Genomic DNA, 11,369 nt, shown 5'->3' on the forward strand with positions numbered 1-11,369 from the left:
TGATGTTAGAGGTGGTTTAACACTTGACAATCTAACAGCATTCTATTAATATGTAAGACAATACAACTTCCAAACTAAGATACACATCATTCTGTGAGTATTTTTTGACACGACAGGTTCTAAAAAATTTTTTTTTTTTTAAAACAAGCACTTACATGAATCACTATAATCTAGAAATAATTTTACCTGAGGAAAATAATAAAAGAGAATCAAGGACCATGTGCACACAAACATTTTAGGACATGCACAAGCAAAAAACTACGAAAAACAAGTAACAATTCAAAATTAATCTATTCATCATGTAGACATCTGTAGCATTATATAAACCCTTTTCTAATTAGCACTTTGCATATGAAAAACAACAGAAAATAACTTGTGTAGGCGAGGCCAGAGGCCAACCACGCTGTAAATGGGCTTAAAAGGTGAAAAACGAAGGCGTGCATCTGCAGAGTGCTCAGTCGTCTGTACTAACACATCTAACTGGAAGTGAGAGACACATCCTTTTCAGAATAAATGCAAGGTGAGCTATAATGGAAAAGGGGCAAATATTTTTAGACAATGCCGCGCTGCCTGTAAACTGAGAAGAGGTGTACGGTCTGTAAGAAAGTAAAAAAAAAAAAAAAAAAGGGAGGCCACTTCAGACCTGGAGGGCCATAGGAGCCAAGCCGCCGCCGTGGAAGCTTTGCCACAAAGTGAGCAGCTACTCGGATAAGAAACTTCACAGTGGAATCACCATTTCAGTTGAGTCCTTTTAACAGCAGCCTTTACTTGAACTAATACATATCATATACTTTTTGTTTATTCCGACTAAGTTAGAGATGAGTGGATTCCAAGCCAAAGCTTCACAGAAAAGCCTTGAGGGTCAGTGAACATCTGCTATTAAGGCTTGTTTGTTGGAGAGGAAATCCATTTAAACAAGATGATGATAAAAGATTGGAAAAGGTTATTAAAAAGACAGCCATTATCTGCCAACTCCACAGCGTGTAAGGATGACGGCTAATAGCTCATAATCTCTCTGATCTCTCAACTATTAAAGAAATCTGTGTAAAAGGCTCAAAGAAATTTAAATTTTACAAGAAACATCGCAAACAGACAAAGCAATGAAAATTCTACAACAGTCTTTTTTTATCAACAAAGGCAATGATACTTACTGACCCGTTTCATTTTTCGGGTCAGTATTTTCAGTCAGACTTTACAAAAGAGATATGTAGTGATATACGACTCCACCTACAGCCTGCGTTGTATGGTTCCTGAGTCAGAATGCAGGGAATCAGAAACAGTAATCATCATTTACAAATCAAGGCTGATTAAATCTGTGATCTTATCCTGCAGCTTCCCAGCAGCAGTGCAAGGATCACCTGTGGTCTGAGTTAGGGAAAATGGATTTGCATTTCAAGTAAATGTAAATCAGGAGGATGTTGCCAGTCAGTTTTGCCGCCGTTTCTCCTTCAAGTTGTCCTTTTCAGTATATGTATGGAAAGATCCTGTAAGGGACACGGCGACAGTAGGTGTCCCACGCGAGTCCATATTTGGCTCTACATTGTCTCTCATCGCGTGCCTCTCGATGAATCAGCAAGATGGTGAAGTATATAACATAGAAGTAAGGCAGAATATGTGAGAATCCTAAAGAATAAAGACAGAAAAAAAAATGTGACAAGAATAAAAAACCCAAAAATGGTTAATTATATCAAGACAAACGCCGACCTTCTTTTACCACTGACATCAGCGTGTATGATCTGAATTATATCAAACAATCTGTGATTAAGTGTAAAACCTCCTCTGCAAATAGTACAACATTTTCTTTTCAGTTTGCATTGTAAAAAAGCCTTGCAGTGAATAGCGGTTTGATTATGCTCATAATGTTCTGGGTTGAGTCATCTTCACGATCACTTTTTGAGACCGTGCTGATAGTCGTTGTTTGTCCGTCATTGTTTCTTCAGTCTTTGTCAGAGCAGCTTTGCTCCGTCTGGAAAACGGCTGCTATGAGGGTTTTTTATTCTTTTATGTGTGCATAATTTCTCAGCGTGTGACATCCGAAGCAGCAATTATGGCAGAAGCTACATCATGCATCTGGGTTACAAAGATAACTGCACAAAGTGACTCACATTAAGTTTCAAAAACTGTTCTAAAGAAAAAGAAAATTCAAAGAGTCAATCATAATACTATAGACTAAACATCCATATCCAGGAGAAAAGACACTGGCTGAGCTTAAAGCTGTGTTTTATTGTAAATTGTTTTTTTTTTTAAATAAGAGGTTTGAATGAGCTAAAAGGCAACAGAGATATAAAAGGAGAAAAGAAAGACTGAAAAGGAAAAATTGGAGAACTGAGCATTTTTAAGCAAACAAAAATCTATGCCACAGTCAGAAACAGTAGAGGCAAGCCATGCTGGATTTAATCAATATGCCACCCCTAAGTAAGAGGAGTTTACAATGTATTCAACTTATAATGACAACCTGTAAAAGAAAAGACTCAATACAACCGCTTATCATCCATCACTTTCAGTTTGATGAGTTCAAAGCAGTACAGAAGGTGTTGGATCCACACACTCTGGAGGGGCTAGAACACAAAGTGTGGTTTGATGTTCAACTAGACGTTGGGCACAGGGGATATGAGAGCAAAAGAGATGAAATCAGGCTTAAGTATGCAACCCTGGCCATCAGTGAGAGTCACAATGACCTACATGAGAAGAGTTAAGAGCACAAGGGGATTCATGAGATGGTCTCACTATCTTCTATGCTCTGTTTCCTCAAGAAAAATATCTCTTCTGCCTACAGTGGGAAATTCCAGCCTTTTATCTTCATGCAGAAAGTACCACAAGTAAGAAACTCTCTCCAAAGACACCTGTGACCGAGAAGGTGGAGCGACATTCCTGCCAAAAAACACAACCCCCCCTGCCAAAAAAAATTAAAAAAGCAAAAACAAATTTTCGTCTTATTCATTCATGCTGGACATTTCTTATGTGTTCGTACAATTTTACATAAATAAATATTATGTTATCAACTGGATTGTGTCTCTAACTTGTCTTCTGCCATATTAATAACATGTTTAATTAACCTAAAAGTAACAAATGATCATCATAGGTAATGTTTAAGAATTTTTTTCTGTACAAAAAATGGTTTTCAAGATTAAAATCATATTGATACAAAACCCCTTGCATTGCATCAGTACAAATACGGATTAACAAAAACCTCAAGCTCCTGACAACATGACTGCAGGAAAGCTGCATTAAAGGACAGCATCGAACAAATGCTGAGCATTACAGGTTTTACCTGTTTTGCAAAAGGAACCAGGCAGGGGGGCTTTTAAGATGTCTTACCACATGGCAGGGACCACGCCAGGGCCATAAGGAGGTCACCGAGGTAATTGGGATGACGAACCAGACCCCACCAGCCAGACACCAGCAGCCGTTTCCCCGTTACTGTGGCAATGGTCTCCAGTCCTGTAAGGAGCCAGATATTTCTTTCTTAAAGGTAGGGTAGGAGATCCTGGATTTTGAGTCCAGCGAAGCTGCATTTTGAAAATACACAGGTAAAAAGTCCCAACCCTTTTCTTCACTTTCCCCCCGAAGGCACGCCTCTAGAGTACATGAACGCGCACAAGCACGAAGGTGCACGAGCGCTGTTCTGACAGCAAGCATCGATCGTTGCCGTATTTAGTATTTAGTATATGATAACTATACGTTTAATAATGCTAGGTGCTAGCCAAGCTGGCTCTAGTTTAGCTTCCTTCCAAGCTTCGTTCACGGAGCAGGGTACGCGCACAGGGGGAAGGAGGGGGAGGGAGGAGCAGATTGCAGTTTGATAGACGGCATCAGAATCCAATCATTGTGAACGGTCCGTTCACAATGATTGGATACTGTTTTTCCTAGATTGTACGTTCTAGAGGCCACTAAAACTTTTCATATTTGTGTCAAAACTTTTAATTAATTGGTTGCAATGGGTGTGTGAAGAGTATTTCAAGCAATTTTAAGTAAGAATTTACGGATCAACTATCCATCTCTGTTCTGATATGAGGAAATGCAAGAGAAGCAGTGTGTTTATGATATTTAAGGAAATGCATGTAAAAAAAAAAAAAAAAAAAACTGACTTGCAACACTTGGGTGAGTTGGGTCACGTCTGAACTGGTTCTTCTGTGAATTGGATTTTCTGAAAATGTAATATCCAACACCTAATGGCAAACAGAAACATGTTTATCATTAACAGTCAACCATAAAACCCGACATATTTCAACCTCATGTCAAAGTTGTTCACCATTCAGTGCTATTATAGCTGCAGCCTTGAGCGAAGTTAGAGCCTGTGGGTGCGCAACCAGGAAGACAGCCTGCAGGCCGTATGTGAAGGGGACCCAGGCCAGGTCACCAAACACGAGCATGAAACCAAAACCATCGTGCACAATGTCCATGGTTGTAAGAACAGCCTCCTGGTAAAACCCAGCGAGGGAAAAATGAAATCATTACAATTATACCAAACCTTGAGCAGCCTACATTTTTCTATCTCTGTAGGTATAAAAGGTATGACACAGGTATGCTGCCCTGTTTACCTCATTCCACAGAGCGTCTGCCACATACAGCAGCTGGAAACTGTTGACCAGGATCATGGCGAGGGAGGGGGAACCTCGAAGCTCCACCTCCATCATCAGCATTCCGAGGTTTATGACCACCTGAGGGGACAGGAATACTAATGAACGACAGTGGGAGTAAAGTACTGCGCCACAGTTTTTACAAGCTCATTTTAGTAGCTCAGATCGACAACAATTCACAGTCAGGTGAAACATTAAAGACCCCAAAAATCCAGATGTTTGTGAATGATGTTACTACTTAACCACTTATTACTATTATCAAATAATCTAACAACTATTTTTCCAACCGATTCATCATTTGGTCCATAAAATGATGGTAAACTGTGACATTACACAGTCCTATTCTCCTAAAGCCCATGCTGACACTGAAATGGCTTTGTTTTATTGCAAATATTAACTTTGTTTTTTTTATTATTGTGGAGCCTCTGAATCTTTTGTAAGTGAAGTTATAATTACCACTTGAATGACGAATCATTAGGCATTTACCAAATAAAAAATTACATATATATATATATATATATATATATATATATACAGTATATCTATATATAAAATGTAATTTAATCATGTATACAATGAAAAGGCAGTATGTTAAAAGTAAGCAGTTTTAAAACTGAACAGGAAGTGAAAATATCCCACACAATGTCTGGAGCCAGTTGGTGGAAGCTGTTTCTGTGCTCTCCTACGCAGAAGGCTTCAAAACATTCAAATGCGCAAAGCTGTAACTGTCTATGGTGTAAATAAAAAGGGAGAACAAGCATTAACATTTTCTAATATAATTTTATCCTTTACTGTCTCACTGTTTTGCTTTGCATGATTTGTAAAGTTATCCATTATCTTGTAATGTGAGGAAGTCTTTTTTTTTTTTTTTATCAGTGGGAAATCTTTATTTCGTCTTATTCTCTACAATGACTCGGATGCAGGAAATGATGCGCACCTCTGCCCTTCGATGAATTCGGCATTGTGCCGGGTCACTGGGGAAGAAAAAGCTTCAGATTCAGACTGTGTCCAAATCAGACTGCAAATTATTCCGGAAAAATCAGTGGAGAGCAACACTGCCACCTGATGGTCTTCTTGGGCTCTCAAAAAGAAATCGCCATCATGTCAATGCATTCAGAACGTATTCGTTGGTAAATTAGAGTCATCTCCAAACTCTTAAAAATATTGCAACAGAGTTAGATAAATCACGAGCAGCAACTACAGAAAATAAATAAAGATTAAACTTTTTTGGGGAACTTTTAATGGTTTGAGAGCCTGCTATGCTGTTTTGCTTCTCTTGGGATTTGTTCTATGCCTGAACAACACATTTCTGTAGTTCAACTCACCCAGCCGATCAGACCTGGTCTGAGCTCACAGAAATATTTCAGGTCAAAATTTCCAATCCGGGGGTTTAGCTCCCGTCCAATGAAGAAGTCATACAGTGGATTTCCTACAAGATTAGGAGAGGAATTTATATTTTTATGTTAATCACCCCGCAGGTGGACTAACATTAAAAACTGTATAACTGTGTAATTACTTCTACATATGACTCATGTTCTATAGAAAACTCTCGGGACAGATCAATAAACTGAGACTAGAAACAATAGTCTTTTGTCTGTTAATTCAGGCCAAGACCTCTGATACAGTCAAGGCTTAATAGTGAGGCAAAGCAAATAAAAATGATAAAGAAACGTACATTAGCAAATAACAATGTATTAACAAAACAATCTCAGTCACAGAAGCCAACAGTGACCTTCTAATCCTTCATCACTTTATCTCTCTATGGGACCATGAAGCACCAGCTGCACAGATTAGTGCAGTTTAGACAGTAAAGTAAGTTTTTACAACAAAGTGCATACTTTGTCATGGCTTCAGTCCACAATTGATACACACATTGATAGATATAGAGAACGCCTTTTTTACTCAAGATATTCTAATATGTCATACAATGAAACGCACAGCTGAAATGAATCACTGCAAATGATTTCTGCAATTCTGTTAAGATGTGTCAGAACAAATGTCAGGTATTATGTATGTTAGCACAGTAGTAGCACAGCCATTGTTATCAACTGTATTAGCTCCACAAGAGTTTTTAATGCTGTAACAAGTCAAAATGTCTCCTGTAAAAAAAGCTATATTGACATGAACCCAACATTTTCAAGAACATCTTCAAACGAAGGCCCCTAACATGAATGCTAAACATCTTGTTTTGCTTGTGTATGTAAGACTATAGCTGTATCTTATGTAAAGAACAGTGATGACTAAGAGTTTCAACACCTAAGAAGCCTTGGGTGAACTAAAGCTGTTGTGTTTGCTATTTTGTTAGAGCCAACCGCTCTGCTACCGGCTGACTGGGAGTTTTAAGGTGACTGTTCACCATGCTGAGGCATTCACAACCACAAGGCTGTCACTGATCAAATACGCATAAAGTTTTCACCACCATTATTTACAGTATTATCATTTAGACGTCAAATTCATAACTAATATGTTAGTGTTTTCTAACGAGCATTAAACACAAAGTACAGCAAATGGGGATGAGTCTTGTAGCCAGCATGGCTAACACAGCAACCATTCGTCCCCTTTTGGCCATTGGCTTTTTATTACTTTGCTTTCTCTTGCCTTTATAGCATGGCTGTGAAAACAATGTTTAAGAAGTCTTGTTCATTTTTCCTTCTTTCCACAAACTGCGATGAAAGTAATCCTCCCAGAATATGAATCATGATACTGGATGTTTTCTGCCTACAGACGCACAGTGTAGCAGGTACAGCCGGGTCAGCTAACATGAAAGAGAGCATTCACTTAAAGCCTGATGCCTGCAAGCTCCTGCATACTCGGCTGTTAGATATTTACCCAGAGGAATATCCAAATCCTCAAATTCTCACAATACCAACAGGCCTATTAATGCATGGTACATTGCCAGTGGCTGTTTTTAAACAGAGTTGAAATGTCGATACTTTCTTAGTAACAAATCTCAACATCTCACCTGTGTTTCCGCCTAGAGCCAGAGCATTGGAAGGAGCCCAAAAGGAGCGGATGTACAGGTAGATGGAGAGCAGGAATGACACTGCTATGGCAGACACTGCTAGAGGCAAGAGCAGCTCAAAGAGATATCCGAAAGGAGCCCCGAGCACCAGAAACAACATCAGCAAAACAGCGCTGATGCACAGGCTGTGAAAACCTCGGGAAGGGAAACAAACAAAACTAGATATTCAAGTCCTGGGGAGATAGATATGAAAACTGATGGAGGCAAGATTGAAGAAGGGGTAAAGCTTAAGTAGATTTTAGCTCAAACAGACAAATGTGAACAAAGAATTTGCATTTGTTACTGTAAAAATGTGTGACACGTCAGGAGAGCTGCGAAAAATTACAGATACGGCTACAGTAAAATAAGGCATTTCACACCAGAATATAAATATGTTTAACACATGTACTGTAGATTGAATTCTGAAAATGAATTAAACTAAACATAAAAACCCACAGCACATTATAAGTGTAATCTGCTGATAAAAGGCAGTAAAACTTATTGTTACCAAATCCCAACAATACCATTTATGGGATACTTGAGCCGCGTTCCATCCCTCAGCACTAATCCTTCAGACACCTGCAGGCAAATACACTCACTCTTAATCTAACAGAAGCAAACATAAATCATGTCCTGCCTATTCATCAAAAATAAAAAGGAGTAACGCTTCAGTATCTTAGGGTCAGTCTAGGCAAAAATGACTCATAGATATATCACTGTAGAGCTCATTGAGTAAATCCCCATTTGGGTCAAAACTAACTAAATATAACCATTCACAAACATGCCACAGAGTATAGCTAATAATATCATGTGAAGGTTTCTGTTGATTACAAAAAATAATCCATATTGAAAATTAGAGAGCCTTATCAGAACCCATCCAGGCTAATTTAATGACTGAAATTACCAGAAGCTACAGGTAACATTATGATTGATTCATTTTCTTTTTCATTGTGCTCCTGTTAAACTGCATTTCAGCATGTCAGAGACATTGTAGTGATACATTTAAAACAGAGATCTTTGAAATGCTCATTTCATTATCTTGTGATTATGGTATTGTTCAGCAAAGGATTCCCAGACTCATTTTAAGTCATTTTGCTAGTTATCAATTACAAATGACAAAAATCACTCAATATGATCACACTGAATATTGACAGACAAAGAATATTATAAGATTTATCAATAAGAATTCTAACCTTAGAGTACAGTATGCAATGATAAAACAATATTTATCATCAATGATACATGAACAGCATTTATTTAAAGCACAGATGATCAAGACCACAAATGTGTTTAAAGTAAGTTTAACCAGACTAATGAACATCTATCCATTTTCTAAACCTGCTTAATCCAGCTCCGGATCGCGGGGGGCTGGAGCTGCCATTGGGAAAGAGGCGGTTAACACCCTTCAAACTTCCCAATGAAAGACCCCTGACCCCTCTAGTGTTGAGACGACGGTGCTGACGAACGTGTCATACCTTTCCCAACGGCATCAGATAGAGCAGGGCGTGCAGACCGATCCATCCCAGCAGAAGCACGAGGGCCTGCGGGTCCCACAGCTGATTAGCAGAGGGGAGGAGAGGGGGCCACTGAAGCACACTGGCCTCAGGAGACTGACTCCCACATATCAGGAACAGCACCGTCAATGGAAGTAAGATGGGAATGCATATGGCACCTGAAATGACAGAATGGAGGTGAATTGATGGTACATAGTAAGAAAGAAGCGAATCAACATCAGAAGAAAACATGGAGTAAGGCCTAACCAGGGAGACTGCAGTGCAAATACATGCAATCTGTGAACAATCCACATGATTTTACTTAAAAGAAAAAGAAAAAACAATAGGAAAGCTTTTTGTGTGGGAAAAACACAGCAGGAAGCTGAGCATCATCAGTGTGCTTACACACAAACACAGAAGCTGTGATCTATCGGTTTTCTCATTTCAGTTCACATCAGCAACGACTCACACGCTGTGAAGCAACTGATCTTTGCTACACTTCAAAATCCAACATCTTATCATTTTTATCGTGGAAATAGTTTCATGACACATCAAATGAGCTGCAGAGGATATTACCTGATCTGCGCAATTTGAAAAAAAATCATCTAATCTCTTCAACAGTGTCTAAATGTCTTAATGTTGGCTGCCAATATTACCACCTTCTGGTTCCTCCTTATAGGAGAATCATATAGAATCAGCTTTATTACATTTAAACGCTTCATCTTTGATTTCATTTGCATATAAAAGCAGAATTTAGCTGTAGAGAGGTATAATGCACTGTATAACTCTGCTTTTAAACATTCAGTCATGTTAAAAAGAAAGTAGACCATCCATCAGTTCCAAGGTGAATACACCCTCAGATGAATAACAACACAAGTTTAATACATAAACCTTTGAAATAGAAAGGAGTGAACTGAAGGCAGAACTTTTAAACAACATTTAGTTTAAAGCAAACTATGCTCTGTGATGCAGTGGTCATGGTAATGTCACTTAAATAGTGTTTGTGTCCAGGTTAGATACATGGCTGACTTACCCAGAGCTCCTCCAAACTCTCTCTCTGTGTCATGGGACAATATGTGTTTCTGTGCTTTGTTGTTTGGTCTCATTTTTGCTCTCCTGTTGAAAGTGTTGGGGTAGATCATGGATATCAGTGTAAACAAAGTCATCCGAGGAACAAAGAAGCAGCGGTATTTAAATGGCTAAACAAACAGGATGCTACAGAGACTTCTGATGCTTAAAAACTTTGATTATTTTCTGTAATGAAACCTATCCCACAAATTACAATTGTCCTCTATACATTCTGCAGTAAAATGTATTAGTTAACTTCCAAATGTTGAATATTAAGACACGATTACTCAATAAGAACAGTAGTCTTAAAGTAGTAGTGCTTAGGTGTTTGCCCTATAGACCATTTACTCCATTTATTTAGAGCAACAAGTAGATAATAAACATATGATCAACTTAAATTGCATAATATGATCAATTATTAGATTTAAGCTCTGACGTACACAAGTATTTATCTTAAATCAATTCAACACATGTGAAAATAAACTGGTGATGGAGTATCTTAAAGCAATTTTTACTTTCTCACATATATTTGTTATTAAATAGATTAGATCTGAACAGCTCCTTCTGCCACAGAGAAAGACACAATAGCAGAAACTGCCTATAAACCAAGAGACTGAATGAGAAAACATATGAACAGATTAGACGTGTGAAAAAATGCACCTTACCAGATCAAAGGTCAGCAAACGGCTGTGATTCTTAATTTTGAAACTTCATTCAATAATCTAAGAGGTTGGTTATTTTGAATGAGTTTTGTATTACTGCAATCGTTGTCAGAAAGTTTGGAGTCAAAGTGCGATCAGGCCCTCCAATATTTCTATTATGACCCCTAAAGCAAAGACGGTTTCAGTCCCTTACAGTAAAATGATCTGAGCGCGTGTTATAGTCAAGGCCAAAGAACACAGTGAGGATAAAGAGTGAAACTTTCTGCGGGTGTGTGAAGGCACTTACCGGAGCGGTGTATAGAGGGGAGACTTTGGACGTCAGGGTATCTCTTTTGCGTCCATCTCGCAGCCGGTAGACGGAAACGCCCCCGACACATGGTTTTCTCAGTACGAAACGGTCTCTCAGCCAATCAGATCCGTCCGCGGTCATCAGAAGAGTGTGGAGAGGAAAGCCTGCAGCCAATCAAACGCGCTCCTCAGGTGGCGACAGCCAGAAGGGAGCGATACGGCAGATCTTATGAAATACACTTAAATCACTGGTATTTTCGTAATAGAAGCAGCAGCT

At 38.8% G+C, this 11,369-nt stretch overlaps 1 protein-coding gene across 2 annotated transcripts; it reads right to left on the reverse strand.

The window, feature by feature from the left end:
* Positions 1 to 1,051: 1,051 nt before the first annotated feature.
* tm7sf2 (transmembrane 7 superfamily member 2) lies at positions 1,052 to 11,149 on the reverse strand. 2 transcript variants are annotated; one of them, XM_075486345.1, is made up of 11 exons: positions 11,091 to 11,149; positions 10,108 to 10,190; positions 9,057 to 9,253; positions 8,106 to 8,160; positions 7,543 to 7,737; positions 5,906 to 6,009; positions 4,542 to 4,661; positions 4,253 to 4,421; positions 4,089 to 4,169; positions 3,319 to 3,441; positions 1,052 to 1,623 (listed from the first exon to the last, which is right to left on the reverse strand). In XM_075486345.1, exons 2-11 carry the CDS (start codon positions 10,178 to 10,180, stop codon positions 1,463 to 1,465), a joined length of 1,278 nt encoding a protein of 425 aa, XP_075342460.1. In that variant the 5' UTR covers positions 10,181 to 10,190; positions 11,091 to 11,149; the 3' UTR covers positions 1,052 to 1,462. The 2 variants fall into 2 exon arrangements, with proteins under 2 accessions (XP_075342460.1, XP_075342459.1); XM_075486344.1 differs by lacking the exon at positions 11,091 to 11,149 and having other exon boundaries at positions 10,108 to 10,268.
* Between the last annotated feature and the right edge of the window lie 220 nt (positions 11,150 to 11,369).

The sequence above is a fragment of the Odontesthes bonariensis genome, chromosome 16 (genome assembly GCF_027942865.1).
Source record: "Odontesthes bonariensis isolate fOdoBon6 chromosome 16, fOdoBon6.hap1, whole genome shotgun sequence".
Taxonomy (NCBI): Eukaryota; Metazoa; Chordata; class Actinopteri; order Atheriniformes; family Atherinopsidae; genus Odontesthes; species Odontesthes bonariensis.

Bases quoted from the DNA above. Each gene is read 5' to 3' on its own strand.
- tm7sf2 (XM_075486344.1), bottom strand. From the start codon at position 10,240: ATGACTTTGTTTACACTGATATCCATGATCTACCCCAACACTTTCAAC. The intron at 4,662-5,905 runs GTGAGTTGAACT...CTGTCCCCTCAG, and splicing joins GACCAGGTCTGATCGGCTGG to GTGGTCATAAACCTCGGAAT. The intron at 4,422-4,541 runs GTAAACAGGGCA...GGGTTTTACCAG, and splicing joins CAGACGCTCTGTGGAATGAG to GAGGCTGTTCTTACAACCAT.